Source organism: Vipera berus (assembly GCF_964194415.1).
Source record: "Vipera berus genome assembly, chromosome: 3".
NCBI classification, from domain to species: Eukaryota; Metazoa; Chordata; class Lepidosauria; order Squamata; family Viperidae; genus Vipera; species Vipera berus.
Genome location: NC_138204.1, coordinates 58,379,221 through 58,398,462, shown reverse-complemented (window position 1 = coordinate 58,398,462; position 19,242 = coordinate 58,379,221). Strand labels below are relative to the sequence as shown.

The 19,242-nt window shown below is 41.4% G+C and overlaps 1 protein-coding gene across 4 annotated transcripts; it reads left to right on the top strand.

The window, feature by feature from the left end:
* The first annotated feature begins 6,399 nt into the window (after positions 1 to 6,399).
* IPP (intracisternal A particle-promoted polypeptide) lies at positions 6,400 to 19,063 on the top strand. Of its 4 annotated transcripts, none has more exons than XM_081324561.1 (9): positions 6,400 to 6,532; positions 7,448 to 7,801; positions 9,004 to 9,435; positions 11,238 to 11,393; positions 11,493 to 11,660; positions 15,435 to 15,572; positions 16,078 to 16,200; positions 17,471 to 17,691; positions 18,385 to 19,063. In XM_081324561.1, the coding sequence occupies exons 2-9, from the start codon at positions 7,510 to 7,512 to the stop codon at positions 18,607 to 18,609; spliced, it is 1,755 nt and encodes a 584-aa protein (XP_081180687.1). In that variant the 5' UTR covers positions 6,400 to 6,532; positions 7,448 to 7,509; the 3' UTR covers positions 18,610 to 19,063. The 4 variants fall into 4 exon arrangements, with proteins under 4 accessions (XP_081180687.1, XP_081180689.1, XP_081180688.1 ...); XM_081324562.1 differs by having other exon boundaries at positions 6,427 to 6,532; positions 7,453 to 7,801; XM_081324563.1 differs by lacking the exon at positions 7,448 to 7,801.
* Positions 19,064 to 19,242: the final 179 nt, after the last annotated feature.

The following is a 19,242-nucleotide window of genomic DNA, read 5'->3' as shown; positions in this document are numbered from 1 at the left end:
TAAATTTAAAATCATGTTAAAATTAATCATTTCTTCCAGATATTGCAGTTCTGTGAAGCTATTTTTAATGGTCCATTTCCCCAGTTGTAGGATCTCTTGCCTCACAACACAACTGTCTGATTTTTTTTCCTTTCTGCTATCACTTGACAAATGCATATAGCAAGGGCATGGATAATTCATATGTATGTAAGCATTCATAGAATACAAAATGAAGGATGTTTTATTTATTCCAGACTACAGTAGGTTGAAATAGGGCAAACTGTTGCTCCTTATTCTTAACCTTGGACTAGGAATAGGAAGCCACAGATTCTCATCCTCTTTTACACATAGAAGCCAGCTGAGCAATGTAGCTCAATGTCAATGTTTGTTAGCCCTGGACTAGACACTAACATTGAAAAATATGTATCTACCAACCTGAACTAGACCAGTGGGGTAGATTACAGCCCTAGCCTTCAACAAAGAGGACTTCATTGTGCAGTGGATTGATTTTGACTAAATAATCATTCTTAGTTTTGCAAATTCACACAAAAGAAAGATAAAAATAGTCCTCGACTTTCAACAGTTGATTTAGTGACCATTCAGTTACAATGGCACCGGAAAAGTGACTTATGACCATTGCAGCATCCCAATGGTCACTTGATCAAAATTTAGATGCTTGGCAACTGGTTCATATTTATGATGCTTGTAAGGTCTTGGGGTCATGTGATCCCCTTTTGCGATTTTCTGACAAGTAACATCAATGAGGAAGCCAGAGTCCCTTAACAATTATGTTACTAACTTAACAAATGCAGTGATTCACTTAACAGGTGTGGCAAGAAAGATTATAAAATGGGGCAAAACTCACTTAACAAATGTTTCACCTAGCAACATAAATTTTGGGTTTAATTGTGGTCGTAACTTGAGGACTATCTGTAATTCCAGGCAAACTTCAGAATAACTTTGAAGGATTGGGGAGTGGAACCAATACTGATGTAAAGGTTGCAATTGTGGAGGCAATAATCTGTAGTTACCAGGTGACAGAGAACTATTATGTAAACATAGTTCAATACTTCTGCCTCCCAGAGAAATTGGTCAAGTTCCATAAACTTGGAAGAGCAAGAGGAAAAATTCTAGAGTAGAAGCTGTGAAGGTAAATATATAGCCCTTGACTTCTCTGTAGTGTAGTGGCAGCCACTGCTAAACCAGTGACAAAGCTTGCATTTACAATAACTTTATAATAAAATAGTTGTCTTGAACCACTTCCACAATTAATTAAACCAGTTGTTATAAATCAATATGCTTAAAACATGCTGCAATTGTGCCACCTGTGGGAATATACATTTATTGAAATACTTAAAAAAGATTTCCTCCTACTGATATAATTTACAGCCTCAAAATTTACTAACACTTTCAAGTCCTCCAAGAGACATCTGAACCAGCTGCAATTAGATACTACTATTATAATCTATCAAGTCTGCGGGTGTAATATTTTGCATTTCAAAATCATCTTTTGCTTTAACAATTGGATCCTGCAACCACCATAAATGCATGCCTGTTCCCAAGCACCCGAATTCTGATCACGTGACCATGGTGATGGTACATGCAAGGACCAATCACAGGTCACATATTTCAATGTCATTGTAACTTTGAACACTCATGAATTGAATGGTAGTAAGTCAGGCTACCCGTATCTGTATCTTGAAATAGCAGCAAAGACAGCTAAGAGTCCATTTGAAATTGTTTCTGGGGATTTGGGGCAATGAAAATAGTATGGAATAGAATGCAAATGACCTAATGAGCAGCAACATACTGTTATCGGAGCAATAAGTAGCACAGTCACTAGTTTCCCTACCTATCTTCATTCTGTAAGATGTTGTCCTACCTGTCAGTAGAACAACCATTAGTATCTCCTTTTCCTTCCATCCATGCTTTACTCTTTCTGTGTAATTCTCTTCCTTTTCTTTATCTGCCATAGTGTTTATCTGCCATAGTCCTTTTATATAATCATTCCATGTAACTTGCTATTTCAACTATTCCTTTCCTCTTTTTATCTTATTTTCTTCAACCCTTTTACAACATTTCCACATGATATATTCACAAGTTCTAAGCTGATGCTGGTATAAGATTTTATGCCAGTATTTGACATTTAAGTTGATTTATTTAAGGTTTAATTGCAGCGCATCTCAAATTGCATCAAAAAATATTTTTTATTGGAAGACTGGGATTCTATTGAACTTGTGGATGGGCTGTTTTTGCCATTGGTGGAAAATCTTAAGCCATCTCAGGGATAAAGCTAGCCTCTTCCCTTTTCAAGCACCGTAGCCTCATGTCAGGGAAATAACATTACGAATCCTATATGCAACAACACTGTCTTGGATATTTTATAGCTGGTTCTCATAGCAATTTATTTGGTAGATTTATTATTATTATTTGCAAACTAAATATCTGAATGGGGTAAGGCCTAATGGAATGTCATTCTTTACACTTTCCTATTTGTCAGCTAGAGATTTTACAATGTATAGTAAGATTTTATTTTCCAACACTGTGTTTTAAATTGTAACTCAGATTCCTGAAGTCTGATTTACTTTAAGAATGTTATCATTTGATATCAGGCCAGCACCTTAAAAATCAGAAGCATATTCTACTCATGATTCGCATACTTTATTATACACAAACCTTAAATAATTCTGTCAACTGAATAGGGCTACTAAAATGTTTCCCTTCCTGATGCCCTTTCGCTTCCTTCCTTACTTTTTTCATTTCTGAGCTCACGATTCTTCTAAACCTCAAATAAATATACATTACACTTTCTGCACACTTGGGAGCATGCACCTATACTGTAACAGAAAAAGTTTTATCTTGTCACCAGTGGTGGGATTCAGCCAGTTCGCACCAGTTTGGCAGAACCGGTAGCTAATTTTTTCTTGCACAGGCCTAGAACGGACTTCTGGAAGCAGCATCCACACAGAGAACTGGTTGTTCACATATTTGAATCCCACCACTGGTTGTCACCAAATCACCAGTGCTCAAACGTATATTTTTTTTACAACAGTGACTTCTTTCACAAACATAAAATACAGACATTTGTCAGTTGTAACAGCGGCATAGCTGGCTTCTTATTAAAAAAACAACAGTACTCTAAGCTGATAGAGAATCCAAAGCATTCACTTCCTAAACCATTTGACTTTCTGAAATATGAACTTAATTTAGAAACTATTTTCTACCAAGACTGTTCAGAAGACTGCATGTTCCAGAACTGCTCTCACTTTGGACATCCTCAAACCATTTATTTTCTTTGTCTTCTTTCTGCTTTCCACATAAAATGTTCTTACACTTGTCATGACATACCCATTATTATTATTGTTACTGCAATTATCATTGTTTCCTCAGTAATTTCTCAGAAAGGTTATCATGTTTATAATATATGGAGCTCTCCTTGCTTTATAGCATAATATTGCCGTGAGGAAAATATAAACAGCACAAATCACTGGAAGAGCTGAATCAGTTCAGTATGTTGATGTGGATCCATTAAGATTTTTAAGCCACTAACTTCATGTTGAAGCCGTGTTTTGTAAAATACCTAATACATTTACTGTTCAAAATAGCGGGATCCAACCACTCGGCTAACACGTACTCAAAATTATGCTTCTCACAGTTGCTTGAATAAAGCTAAAAGCTCTACTATACCACTCACTAAATGCAGAGTAGAGATAGTCCTTGACTTATGACCCCAACTGAGCCCAGAATTTTGATAGTGGTCTTTGTAGTCAGTAAGCAAGTTGCACACAGGACCGACTTGCTCAACAACCTCAGTCCCAGCTCTCCATATTGTGATTGTTAAATGACCACGAGGGTGCCTCAGGAGGTGCGGGAGGCCCAATGCCAATCGGCATGTGTGAAAATCATGGGTCAGGTGGCCTTAGCTGGCTAGGCCCACTGGCACATGGCCCTTTTCCCTGAACCACTGCTACCAAAAAGCCTAGGCCTTCTCCATGTACTGCTATACCGGGAAGGCCATGGCCAGCTAGGCCCATTGGCTTGCAGAAGGAGGCTTCCCCTCCTCCTTTCTCCCGGTTCTCTGCCCTACCCAGTGGTAAAAAAAACCCAGAAGGCTGACTTCTTTTGTCCTCCCATCTCTTCCTAGTGGAGAACTGAAGTTGAAAAATCCATCTGATGGCCTTAAGCAGCTTGTCACCCAGAGCTGGTATGAAAAAAAATCTTGGTTGAAGAAACATCAATAAGTATGTTCTATGCATATAATTTTCTGCTTTATGAAAAAAAATTTCTCTATATTGTTATCATTCTGAGACATGAGTAGGTAAGAATGTGAGGATATAACTGAGCAAGAATCATTTGGTTAACATTAAACACATGAACTTTTATTGAACAATTTAAACAGGCTCTCTTGATTCTTCAGTGTACAACTAGCCAAAGAATATTTGTCTACCTTAGAATTAAATATATTCTTGGTCTGTCTCTCAGCCATATGGAGCTTTTATGATAAACGAGTGTTTATATGTCTATGGTGGAGTTCCCAAATTCTTCAGTTCATTGACTACCATAAAGTTTCAGTTATTCTTAACCTCACATATTACTATAATTAATACAGTAATACTATGGATAATGATAATAATAGCCCCCTCAATCCTTGAGAATAAATATTGACCATTTTAGAGAAGCCTGATGTAAAGAAATGAGAAGTTTTAATTACTTTTCTGGGATTTGGTTGACATGCCATTCAAAACTGTATACCAGAGGTCTCCAACCTTTCTGGGCTCACAGACCGGAGAGAAGGAGAGCAGCTTCAAAACTGGTGCGCACACAGGGACACACACGCTGGTCCGGCACTAATGGATCTGTTTGCACATGCAGTATGCGCTGGTGCCATTCATGCACACACCCCACGGCTAGCAACCCACCCAGGCTAGCGGCCCCAATTTGTGCATGTGGCACGCACCAATGCCGTGTGCATGCACAAATGGCCATGCACCCCCCACAGCTAGTGCCCCCATTTGCAACCATGTGCATGCACAAAGCGGGCCGCCGGCGCTAGTGCGAGTGGTGAGGGAATGCACACCCACACATTTGCGCACCGGCCAGCCATTCCCACAGCCTGCTGGCCACGAGCCCACAGCCTGGGACCGGGCCATGGCCCATAGGTTGGGGACCCGTGCTGTACAGTGTATAGTGTTTCAAAAACAAAGAGAATATATGTCTGGTAGTGTGTATCAATTTAATTGTATCAATTTCAACAATGAATTAAGCCTTCCAATGGGAAGGTGAAACGTTCTGTGATCATAGTGACCTAGTGATTACATATGCTGTGTCTATTTTCTTAATTACCCTAAAGAGAAACCCGCAAACTGGTCTCAAGGCTGGATTCGTACTACATACAGTACTAGATTAGAGTGGTTAGCTAGCTCAGTGTAGGTGAGCTACAGTACATTAAGATGTCTGGACTTCAACACGCAGAATTCTCCAGTATTTTCTCATAAAATTACTGTGGAATTTTATAGGCTAGCTAGTGATTTCTGGGAGTTGAAGTCCAAACATCTTAAGTACAAGTTATCCTCGACTTACATTTCTTTTACTGACTGTTCAAAGTTACAACGGCACTGAAAAATGTGACTTATGACCATTTATCAGTTACAACCAAAATCAATGGGGAAGCCAGGTTCACTTAACAACCAGGTTACTAACTTATCAACTGCAGTCATTCACTTAACAACTGTGGCAAGAAAAGTCGTTAAATGGGGCAAAAACTGACTTGACAAATACCTCACTTGAGAACGGAAATGCTGGGCTCAGTTGTGATCGTAAGTCAAGGACAACCTGTAATTGAGGTTGGACAAACACGGGTTAGTTAGTTTATAGTTCAAGCCAGTTCTGAAGGCTATTGCTAAGCACATTTGATTTGTGCTTAGATTGTAAGCCGCCCTGAGTCTTCGGAGAAGGGCGGGATATAAATGGGATTAAAATAAAATCAATCAATCAAGCCGTTGCAAAGAGGAAAAAAAAGCTTCGCTTTAACTTCTTAGCCACGCGCCATTCAGCCACCAGCCTCTTTCCCCTTTCCACAAACTCGCTGCCAACCGGGCAGCTTCTTCTCGCGCGCGCGCGGTCTCCGACCCTCTGGGGGAAAGCGGCCTTCCAGCTCCTCCGGGGCTGTAGGCAGGCGGCAGCGCCTCCACCGCCTGCCGCAGGACGGCGGACCTCAAGTGAAGCCCTCTCGGCTTTTCCTGCTGCTGTCGCGTCACTTGCGCCTCTCTTCCCTACACAACTTCGGCCTGACCGGCTCCTCCTTTTCCTCCGGTCGCCTTTCCCGCCCGCCTTCTCTGGGGCCGCGGCTTCCGCGCTTAGGTGCGACTTTTTGGCGGCTGCCGCTTTGCATCTTTGCAGCTGAGGATTATTATTGGCGCGGGGGGGGGCGGTTTGCCCTCCGTTCGTTTTCGGCGCCGGTACTGCGACGACGGAGGCTCTCAGCGGCTCTTGAGACCGTGTTTAAAGGCAGGAAAATAAAATGAAATGTAAACAGCTCTCGGCCACCTCAGAAGTGAGTACCGGATCGCTCAACAACCCTGTGCAAGGCTTCTCAGATGGCGGGCGGGCGGCAAGCATGCCCTGGGCCTCCGGTGGCCGTGCCTGGGTGGTGGTGGTGGGGGGGGGAGGTGGGAGAGCTGAACCCCAGCGATAGTTTAAAAAGAATGACTGAAGGGGAACGAAGGGAGAAACTCGGAAATGATGTATAAGGCAAAAATATAATGTGAAAAAAACACCTTAAAAGATGCTAGGTAGGTTTGGCATTCTGGGGGGGGCGGGAGTCAAACCATATATTTTGTTTACAGGACTGGCCTGCTGAACTGTTTCTCTGCTGTTCCACAATTTTTTTTTTACCACAATTAGTTGGTAAAAAAGGGACCCAAGTGTATCGCTTAATAGATTATGATCTGATGGGGTAACTTAAGGAACGAGGGCAGATAAGGTGGCAAACTGGATGTTGGACAGTAGATGGGGAAAAAAATGTAATTTACCATCATTTAATTGTAACCACTTTATGTATTGCACCAGCGGTCCCCAACCTTTCTGGCACCAGGGACTGGTTTCATAGAGGACAATTTTCCCATGGAGGTGGGAATGGGATGGTTTCACATGCAACCTAGATCCTGTGCATGCGCAGATGAAACTTGACTCTCTCCCGCTTCTATGGCCCAGTTTCTAACAGGCCACAGACTGGTACTGGTTTGCGGTCCAGGGTATGTTTTAGTGGTTTTATATTGTCTATCACTTTCTCATTTATGATATGAAAATGGGAATTGGTCCCAAACTCAAATTTGAGCTGAAGCTCTTTCAGAGTGTTCTTACTTTAATTAAAGAGGGAAGAATTGAGTTGTGGTAATTAATCTTACTCATGCTCAACAGTAATTTCACAGTTAGGTCTGTCATTTTCATATGTTCCTGTTTCTCCTAGGGCAGCACTGGAAACTGATGAGCATCAGTCAGTCAGTTTCTCTGTGACCTTGTCAAGCTATCATGGCTTGTGTGGCTTGCCCCGGCACATGCGAGTTCCCTTTCTTGGCAGATAGACATGCTCGTCTTTTATTAGCCCAGATCAACAAGATGAGATGCGGGCAATACTTCTGTGATGTACAGCTCCAGGTTGGTGAAGGAGCATATAAAGTTCACAGGCTCGTTTTGGCTGCAAGTAGCTCTTATTTTGCTGCTTTGTTTGCTGGAGGGATGAAGGAGTCTTCAAAGGATGTTGTGCAGATCCTGGGTGTGGATGCTAATATTTTCCAGATCCTCCTGGAGTTTATTTATACAGGTAGAAGAATTTCTAATTTTTTTTCCTTACCATGCTTTGGGTTAACGTCTTAGTTACCTAGTAACCTGCAAATTGAATGTTTTGATTCAGTTAGTACTTGCTGAAATAAACACTATTTCGCAAACCTCCATCTGTTATTTCAGAATAGTTAAAAAAAGAACATAGCATGACATGAGCAGACTATGTTTTATTCACATAGTTTGTGTGTTACTACTGTCTACGTGAACACAGCATTGGAAATAAATTCCATTAAATTCAACGGCATTTTGCCAAATCAAAGTAAACATGAATTAGGAGTCTGTTTTGCTCTGTTCCTCAATGTAATGATAAAAGAACCTACTGTAGTTACTGGTTATAGAGGGCCTCCTCCTTCTATATAGCACACTTATTTTCCTAAATAGCTAAATGAAGTAAATCTGGACTGGTTTGCACATTTAAATTCAAGGGAGAGATTGCCATATAAAGCCAGTTATTTGTACATTAAAATCAATATTTCAAGGATAAAGCTTTCTCTCTGAAATAGTTCTCAGAAAGATGAGGAAGAGTGTTATTTTTTTCAAATTCCCATACATAATATGAAGAGATTTTGAAGCAGATTCAATGCACAGCTTTTCTGGCAGAAATCTTTGTTCTGCGCCATTGCATTACTAAATGTACTTTTTACCTGTAAAAGAGTATCTTTATCTTCATTATTTTAATTGCTATGGAATCTTATCTATTAGCAGTACTTCAATATCTTTCAAAGGATGGTTGCAGGTACGGTTGCTTTGTAGACAGGCTATACAGATAGTTCTTGTTACAACCACAATTGGAACTGGAACATTGCTAAGCAGTGCGGTCATTAAGTGAGACATTCCCAGTTTTAAAACCTTTTTTGCTGAGGTCATTAAGCCAATCTGGCTTTCTTCATTGACTTTGCTCGTTGGAAGTCCCCTGGTAAGGTCACACATGGTGACCATCTGACCCGGGACATTGCAACCATCAAATACTTGTTAGTTGCCAAGCACCCAAATTTTAATCACATGATCAGGGGGATGCTGTGATGTTCATAAGAGCAAGGATTAGTTGTAAGTCACCACCACCATAATTTTGAACATTAGTGTCATAACTTGAAACTGATAACAGTAAATTGAGGATTCCTTGTATACTTAACAGTCTTGGTAAGATTTCATGTCAGCTGAAAATCATTCTTCCTTTTTCAGGTATTGTCAGCATTAATGAAAATAATGTGCAGGAGTTGATTGTGGCAGCAGACATGTTTCAGCTGTCAGAGGTGGTGGACCTTTGTTGTGAATTTCTAAAGGGACAGATTGATCCTATGAACTGCGTTGGACTCTTCCAGTTTGCTGAGCAAATTGCCTGTCATGACCTGCTAGAATTTGCAGAGAATTACATCCATGCCCACTTCCTGGAGGTTCACAATGGAGATGAATTCTTGGCATTGACAAAAGACCAGCTGATTAAGATATTGCGAAGTGAAGACCTAAGTATAGAAGATGAGTATCAGGTTTTCATGGCTGCCATGCAGTGGATTTTGAAAAACCCAGGGAAAAGAAAGAAACACGCTGTGGAAATATTGGATGCAGTGAGATTTCCTTTATTACCTCCACAAAGACTTTTAAAGTACATAGAAGGTAACTTCTTGAAACCTAGTCTGGTGTAGAGCACGGGGGTCAAACTCGATCATGTCACGTGACGTACTGTGACGTTTTTTGCCTTTGCGGAGCCGGGTGGGTGTGGCCTGCATGTGATGTATCCAGCTATTGACATCCCTGGTGTAGAGGTTCTGGATTATAAATCAGAAGACTGTCAGTTCGAGTTCTCCCTTAAGCCCAAAAGCTAGCTGGGTGACTGGACCAGTCGCTCACTCTCAGCCCAACCCATCTCACAGATGGTTGCTGTGGGGAAAATATGCTAACTTGAGTTGCATAAAATAAAGGCAGGACATACAGGATATAAATCTAATAATAAATTGTAGAATAGTGATAGAATACTCAGTTACCCAATATAAGAATGAAAAACTGGTTTTATGAAGACTTATTAACTGTGTATACACGTGTACCCTATGTAATAGTAGAATAAAATTACATTGCATATGCTGTCCTTTAATATGATTTCTTGGTGGCTTATAATACAACAGTATTACTACAAATTAAGAAAAACATAATAAAATAAATATACTTATTAAAATGCAATTTGGGTGCAATACAAATTGAATATCATAGCAAATAACCTATAGCATGATGTAAAACACAGTGGCACTTGCTTTTTACTTGCTCTAGTATCAGGAAGATACTGGATTTTTTTTATTTGAAGGAAAATAAGATATTATGGTAATGCCAGTTTTCCCTGCTTTATAGATATGGATTACCCATATCTCTACTTTTTAGGTTGAGAGAGGATCAGAAAGGGATATCTCTTGTTCTTTCTCCCTAATGGAAGAATACAGATGCAGATGGATGTCTTAGTTGTTTTTCTTTGTTTAAATCTTGTCTAGATATGTGTGGAACAGTGTCCCTCCCACCCCTTGAGTAATTAATCAGGTTTTCAGAGGGGATCATCTTCAGTGTAAGGACCAAAAAAGTATTAAGAAATTAACATTTAACCAGCGACTAAAAAAACTACATCAAAACACAGTTTGCTGTAATTGATAATGTCAGCCTTGCAAGGTAGTTCAGAGAAGAAGCACACCTAGAAGTACCAGCTCTGACTTTATTGTAAGGTTACATTAATGAATCTTGGAAGTCTGAAAGTCCGTCTCTTTCCACCATTCACCTTTATAGTCCAAGACAGTAGGAAGGATCCCTTCTGAAACACACTGCCATTCGTTCTGTGAACTCAGCTACAGCTTGTGGGATTGTTATTTAGTCTGTAGCTCTTCATCCTGTCTCTCAAGGTCATTTCCGTGTAGTTTTTTTTAAATAAATAAATGTAAACTGCACACATGTAATTTAGCTACAAATTAGATGCAGGTAGTCCTTGACTTGCGAATGTTGCTTAGCGACGATTCAAAATTACAACCTACCAGAAAAGTGAGACCTATGACCCCGATCCAAACTTCTAATGCTCACCCCCCACTTCCTGTGGTCACATGACTGCAGTGAAGGCACTTGGCAACGTGGCCGCATTTATGGCCATTTGTAGTGTTCTGCAATCATGTGACCATGTTTTATGACGGTTTCCCTGAAAGCTGGTCCTTACTTCCCGTATTCTGCAAAACTGCACCATAGTCAACGATGGGTTCGCTTAACAGTTGCAGCATTTGTACTTCCGACTGCAGTATTTGCTTAATGACTGATGCAAAAAAATGTAAAATTGGGTTGGTCACATGACCAACTCCTTTAGGACCATTTCGACTTACGGCAATAATTGGCAGGTTTCATTACAGTCGTAAACTCAAGGATTACTTGTATCACTTGACTGTTTTCTTTCTCAGGGATTCCAGATTTCAGTCTTCGAGTAGCCCTTCAAACTCTGTTGAAAGAATACTGTGAAGTTGGTCAGTCTCCCAAAGAAAACAAGATGAGCAGTTTTTTCCAGGCAATTAAGACCCGTCCACGGAGAAAAGCTAGAAAGTACATTTATGCAGTAGGTGGGGATTCTTAGCTTTTAAATATTTGGAAACCTTATCTGGTCAAGAGATGCCTACGAAACATATGATTGTTCATCCTGTTTCCCCCTCCTTGTGTAGGTGGCTATACTCGGTTGCAGGGAGGCCGTTGGAGTGATAGCAGGGCTCTCAGCTGTGTGGAGCGTTTCGACACTTTCAGTCAGTATTGGACTACCGTGTCTTCCTTACACCAGGCTCGCAGTGGCCTGGGTGTTACAGTAGTTGGAGGAATGGTCTACGCTATTGGAGGTAACTAAAAATCATTGAGAAAAATAAAGGCTATTGTTTTCATTGCTCATTTGGTACCTGTTAGCGCTGTAAGTCCAAACAAGAAGCACTAGTGCCGTCTTCACTGTAAGGTTACATTATAACAGAATCTTACAAGCCTGAACCTATTACTCTCCTTTCCTTTTACCCTTCAGAAAAATAGGGAGGGTGCCTTCTGTAACATTTCCTAAGTCATCTCACCTTCTGTGGGCTGAGACATCTTATACCTGCTGGTTGTGCAGCTCTCCTATCTCCCAAGTTCCTTCCCACAGACCAAGACAATAATACTCGATGTCCTCTCCGGTTTGGTGATTGAGTTCCCCAAACTTTTAGTTTTGGGTGACTTCAATCTACCATCCCTGGGAGGGTCATCTGAGTTGGCTCGGGAGTTCATGGCTTCCATGACGGCCATGGACCTGACGCAGGTAATTTCTGAACCAACTCATGAGGGAGGCCACACCCTGGACCTAGTTTTTTTATCTGGACGATGGTTGGATGATCTTGGTGGGGGCTCTCCATTTATCATGCCCCTGTCATGGACGGATCATTACCTCCTGCGGCTGGTCTTCCGTTTTACCACCCCCCGCCGTGGGGATACGGAACCAATTAGATGGTACCGCCCCAGGCGCTTAATGGACCCCGATGGGTTCCAGGCAGCGCTGGGATCCCCACCTGCTTCCGTCGCTCACAACTCGGCGGATGCCTTAGTGGAAGCCTGGGAAAGGGGAGCCACTGAGGCACTGGACCGAGTTGTACCCTTGCGGCCCCTGACCCGGTGCAGATCCCAACGAGCTCCATGGTTCTCCGCGGAGCTCCGGGAGATGAAGCGTCGGAAACGGGGCCTAGAGAGCTGCTGGAGGTCCAGCCGATCCGAATCCGACCGATTGCGGTTAAGAACCTATATTAGGTCTTATCTCGCTGCGATGAGGGTGGCGAGGTGTAATTACTTCTCCACCCTCATCGCGTCCGCAGATAATCGCCCGGCCGCCCTGTTTAGGGTGACTCGCTCACTTCTGAATCAGGAGGTGAGGGGGGATCCCTTACAGGGTCGTGCCGAGGAGTTTGGTCAGCATCTGTCGGATAAAATTGCTCGGATTCGGACCGGTTTGGACTCCAGCTGGGCAGAGTCTGACGATCAGGACACGGGCGGTCTTGTCAATGTTATCTGGGAGGAGTTTGATTCTGTGACCCCTGATGAAGTGGACAGGATTATGGGGAGGCTGAGCTCCACCACATGTTTATTGGACCCGTGCCCTTCCTGGCTGGTTTATGCAGCTAGGGAGAGGACACGAGGTTGGTTCCAGGCGGTGATATCTGCTTCTTTGAGTGAGGGTAATTTCCCCACCGTCTTGAAGGAGGCGGTGGTGAGACCCCTCCTCAAGAAGCCTGCCTTGGACCCAGCTGTGTTGAACAACTTTCGTCCAGTCTCCAACCTTCGCTTTCTTGCGAAGGTTGTTGAGAGTGTGGTGGCGCATCAGCTTCCTCTGGTCCTGGATGAAGCGGATTATCTGGATCCGTACCAATCGGGTTTCAGGCCCGGGTACAGCACGGAGACGGCATTGGTCGCTCTGGTGAATGATCTCTGGAGGGCTCGGGATAGGGGATGTTCCTCTGTCCTAGTCCTATTAGACCTCTCAGCGGCTTTCGATACCATCGACCATGGTATCCTGCTGCGGCGTCTCAGGGGATTGGGAGTGGGAGGCACAGTTCTTCGGTGGTTCTCCTCCTATCTCCTGGGACGTTCGCAGTCGGTGTTGGCAGGGGGGCAGAGATCGGCCCCTAGGTCTCTCGTTTGTGGAGTTCCTCAGGGGTCGGTTCTCTCGCCTCTCCTGTTCAACATCTACATGAAACCGCTGGGTGAGATCATTCGTGGTTTTGGAGTTGGGTATCATCAATATGCTGATGATACCCAACTTTTTATTTCTACCCCAAACCACCCCAGTGATGCCCTCGCTGTGATGTCCCGTTGCCTGGAGGCGGTTCGGGTCTGGATGGGGAGGAACAGACTTCAACTCAACCCGGACAAGACTGAGTGGCTGTACATTCCGGCATCCCGGGACATTCAAAATGTTCCATCTCTTTCTATGGGGGGTGAGCTGTTACCCCCCGTGGATAGGGCTCGCAACTTGGGAGTCCTCCTAGATTCACGACTTACTTTGGAAGATCATGTAGCAGCTGTGACTAGGGGGGCTTTCGCCCAGGTTCGCCTGGTGCGCCAGTTGCGGCCCTATCTGGACCGGGATGCCCTGTGTACGGTCACTCATGCGCTCGTGACCTCTCGCCTTGACTACTGTAATGCTCTCTACATGGGGCTTCCCTTGAAGACCACTCGGAGGCTCCAACTGGTACAGAATGCGGCCGCGAGAGTTGTCTTGGGAGTTTCCCGGTACTCCCATGTTACACCTTTGCTCCGCGAGCTACATTGGTTACCAGTTGTCTTCCGGGTGAGGTTCAAGGTCTTAGTGATGGTTTTTAAGTCCCTACATGGCATGGGTCTGGAATACCTCGGGGACCACCTGCTGCCGGCGTCAACTCCCCTCCGCCCTGTGCGTTCCCACAGAGAGGGCCTCCTCAGGGTGCCTCCAGTCAGAGAATGCCGGCTGGTGGCCCCCAGGGGGAGGGCCTTCTCTGTGGGCGCCCCGGCTTTGTGGAATCAACTGCCGGTGGAGCTCCGGATGGCACCGGATCTCCGCTCCTTCCGACGCGGGTTAAAGACCCACCTGTTTGAACAAGCTGGCCTGGCCTGATGGGGAGTTAATTTGGGTTTTAAATATTTGTATATTTTATAGTTTTATCTTGGGCATTAATTTAATTCTATTTTAACTTTTGTAGTTTTGTATTTTATCATATGCCCTGTTCACCGCCCTGAGTCCCTCGGGAGAAGGGCGGTATAAAAATTTAATTAAAAAAAAAAATTAATTATTTAAAGGTGAGAACCTATCTTTAGGTTTGATATACACCATTGCAGAGTGCATAGGAGCTATACAATAACATCCAAAATTTACCATATACACAGTAAGTCATACACTAGGTGGCAGCCTTTTCATTGGTAGATACTATGCTTACCATTTTTAGGACATTTTATTGTTGTGATTATGTAAAGTAGGCAAATTTGCCCTAAGCATATGGACTGTTGCTCTAACAATTTCCTAATATAGAAATTCTTTGAATTCTGCACAAGCATGGCATTCTTCCTGCCATGATTGTTTCTATATATTTTTTTTCCTTCCAAATGTCACCTGCTTTTTCCAGTTCTTTTAAACGTTATTCAGACAAATATTATTAATATAACTTCTATTATTATTATTATTATTATTATTATTATTATTATTATTATTATTATTATTATTATTATTATTATTTACTACTACTACTACTGTTATTTAATTCCAGCCATGATTGTTTCTGTGTACTTTTTCTTCCTTCCAGATGTAAATTTGCTTTTCCCAGTTCTTTTAAATATTATTCAGAGACAATATTTATTAGTGATATAATATCTATTCAGGAAAAGTGTATTTGGAGGATAAAAAAACAGCTGACCAGAACTACAATTCCTTTAGTGAAGATTTATGCCACTCAGTTTAGAGATTACACAATGTGCTGTGGTCATCTAGCTTTCTACCAGCTTTAACTTGTAATCTGCATTGATAGTGATTCAGATTGATGAATTGAGCCAGTACTCTGCCACAGTACAGTAATTGTCTTCACAAGCTGTTGTAAAACATACTTTCTGCATGTTCTTATCTCTTTTCAAAGGTGAAAAAGACTCTATGATTTTTGACTGTACTGAACGCTATGATCCTATTACAAAGCAATGGGCAACTGTAGCTTCAATGAATCATCCCCGCTGTGGCCTTGGAGTATGCACCTCTTATGGGACTATCTATGCTTTGGGCAAGTCTTTTGACTACTGAATCTATAACTTTCAGTTAGGAGCAATGTTGTATTTGGGCCATGTACTACATGGCATAGCAGCTTTCGAATACACTGTAATAAAGTCTTCTTCAAATCATGTGAGACATCTGGTGACAACTTGATTAATAGCGTTTCTGATAGCTAAACACAAACGTTTTCCTGAGAGATTCCAAAGGTAGGGCTATTGCTAAGGTGCTGCTAGAACAGATTCACCAGCTTGCTTACCACCTGGTATCTTTTGTAAGATAATATACAGGATATTTAATTATTGCTGTATGCTACATAATGTATTATACTTTGTTTTAAAGCCAGAGTCATGTAATATTAGAACCTACATTTGTAAAACATGTTGTGAGGAATGTTTAGGTATTAGGGATATAATCTACATTACTTTTATATCGATTATATATCTGATTGTTTCAAGGATGTGACAATCCATTTACTATGCAATATTCTTTACCTGCATACTTACCTTGATTTTCAGGAGGCTGGGTTGGAGCAGAGATTGGCACCTCTGTTGAACGTTTTGATCCTGAAGAGAATACTTGGGAAATTGTAGGCAGCATGGCTGTGCCACGTTACAATTTTGGCTGTTGTGAAATACGAGGTGAGGGATTTTGAATTTTGGGACCATTTTGCTTAGTGCAAATTATATAATAGGCAGCAGTCCATCTACATTCATTATGGTTAATAACTATATCCAACACAGCAATCCTAATAATTGCAAGTGCTTTTACTGTGATAAGCATTAACATTTCCAGATTCAGTATTTTAAATATTGTAGGTGGAGAGCTACATTAGTTTATATTAGGTAAAAATGAGGCAGAATCCAGTAACAGGTTAATAGGTTTTATTAAAAATCACCAGCTTAGCTCATAAAAGCTTATTATTATTATTTATTGCATTTATACCTTTTAATAAAATGAGTTAGTCTGAAATAGTGCTACCCAGCTCTTCCTAATATATAAAACTTAAGCTGAAATCGTGTGTGTGTGTGTGTGTAAATTTTTTGGCTTGCTAACAAAGAATAACGGGAGACCTTCATTGTTAGCAAGCCAAAAAATTTACACAAATATGAGCTGCCACTGCTGTGGCTACTGCCTGTAGATGGCCTTGGGCTAGGCTGAAACAGGAAATAAGATTTGTCCCGTGTCTGGGACTAAGCAAGTGTATTCTGAATGCTTAACAATCATTTAACAGACACGGGACAAATCTTATTTCCTGTTTCAGCCTAGCCCAAGGCCATCTACAGGCAGTAGCCACAGCAGTGGCAGCTCATATTTGTGTAAATTTTTTGGCTTGCTAACAATGAAGGTCTCCCTTTATTCTTTGTTAGCAAGCCAAAAAATTGAGTCATCTTCAATTATTCCCAACAAATTTATATATATATATATATATATATATATATATGTGTGTGTGTGTGTGTGTGTGTGTGTGTGTGTGTGTGTGTGTGTATGTGTATGTGTATATATATGTGTGTGTGTATATATATATATATATATTTGTATATATGTATGTGTATGTGTGTGTGTGTATATTTGTTGGGAATAATTGAAGATGACTCAGTTGGGCTGAATTCTAAGTAGACGTGCATAACATTGCTCAGTTAAGATGTGATCAGAAATTTGATATCCTCATAAGATTGTCCTGTTTTGAAGAATAAAATTCAAACACACCGTTTACAATATAAAATGGTTTAAAACAGCCCTTATTCTGCAGAAATTACAATCCGTAATTTATTCAAGAGCAATCCCAATAAAGAAAGCTATTGATTTCCTCCTATAGATGGGGTTGCAGTCAATTTTGCATGATGGCTTCTTTGTCACCAACTGTATTCAAATGGCAGGGCTCTAATAGGAAATTTGTTATATTCATAGGTTTAATTTATGTTGTTGGAGGCATTAGCAATGAAGAAATAGAACTATGTTCTGCGGAAGTCTATGACCCGCTAGCTAAGCGCTGGTCTACCCTTCCTGAAATGGGCACAAGAAGGGCATATCTCGGAGTGGCTGCTTTAAATGACTGCATCTATGCTGTTGGAGGGTGGAATGAAACTCAAGGTGCTCTTTCAACAGTTGAGAAATATTCATTTGAAGAGGTAGGATTGAATTTTCATATCAGAGTAACTATTTGTGCTGCCTTTTAGAATTTTTCCCATTTTCTTTGAATGTACTGTCAGTATTGTATCTGATTGTTCCCCAGAATGGCACAAGCAGTTTATGCTTTGTGTATAAATATTATGTAGCTGAAGAAATGTCTTTCTGGGACAAATATAAAACTAAACTGAACAAAGTTCAAAGATAACCTGCTGATCAGAGTCAGTTTGCCAGGCCGGGATGAACTTCCAGCCAGACAGAGATTTTCAAGGGACTTAGGCAAAATCTGAGAAATTTCTCTTCTTCTGCCTAAAGCAGGGGTCGGCAACCTCGGCTCTTTTATGACTCGTGGACTTCAACTCCCAGAATTCCTGAGCCAGCATAGCTGGCTCAGGAATTCTGGGAGTTGAAGTCCACGAGTCATAAAAGAGCCGAGGTTGCCGACCCCTGGCCTAAAGAGCCATCAAGAATTTTGCTCTTGAATCCAATTCATTACACAGATGCTAATATTTTCTGTTCTGTCTCTGCACTTTTTCTGGATTTGTGAGTTGAATAAATACTATCTTTGTCTTGGATTGCTAATAAATAGCAGTACTTTACCCTGCCAGTGGACGAAAGACCATTATAGCTGTTCGTTTGCTCCGGAAGGCAAAATTAGTATACTACAAAGATAATTCTTTTTGTTTTATTATCAGGAAAAATGGACGGAAGTTGCTTCAATGAAAACCCCAAGAGCTGGAGTATGTGTCATAGCTGTGAATGGCTTCCTTTATGTCACAGGAGGCAGGACTGCCAGCTATGATACAGCTGCTCCTGTAACTTCAGATTCTGTGGAAGTGTATAATCCACATACAGATAGTTGGATTGAAACTGCTAACATGATCACCAGCCGCTGTGAAGGAGGTGTGGCAGTCCTTTGAAGAATACCATGCTTTTAAAAAAAAACAGCAAAAACTGAAGTGTGAATTTAAATGCTGTAAAGAAATTGAAGATTTGGGTAGCTCTTAAGAAAGTGTGTTCAGAGGGATTGATTTTTAAAGCATATCCAGAAGTTTACAACAATTGTTACTGAAACTATTTAAATCTTTATTTAAACTGGAACAGTTTACAGGTAATTCTGACAATAGAAACTTCTTGATTTTTAATATCTGCCATTGACATTTGGAAAGTTTCTATTGGTTTAGCACGTTAGGAACCTCGTTTCAAACAGAGAAAGTTAAAATTGGCAAATCCATTTCAATATTTAATATATGTTTTTGAAAATCCATTATTTCTTTGAGATTTGCTAAAGGCCCCTCATTCTGGGGCAATATGGGATTGGCTAATGTGAATCAGTGATCTAATTCACTTGTCAAACTAAATCTTCCCATAAGATTTCATAGCTTACAGTAGTATTTATTTGCATTTCTTAAATTGCCCAACCACATGACTCTGTGTGATGCACTTTAGATTTATTTGTACATCAGATAACAAAGAAAGGGAGGGGGAGGGGGAGGGAGGAAAAGAGAGAGAAAATGGTCATCCCAGCAGAACATAGTAAAACCTCTCACTTA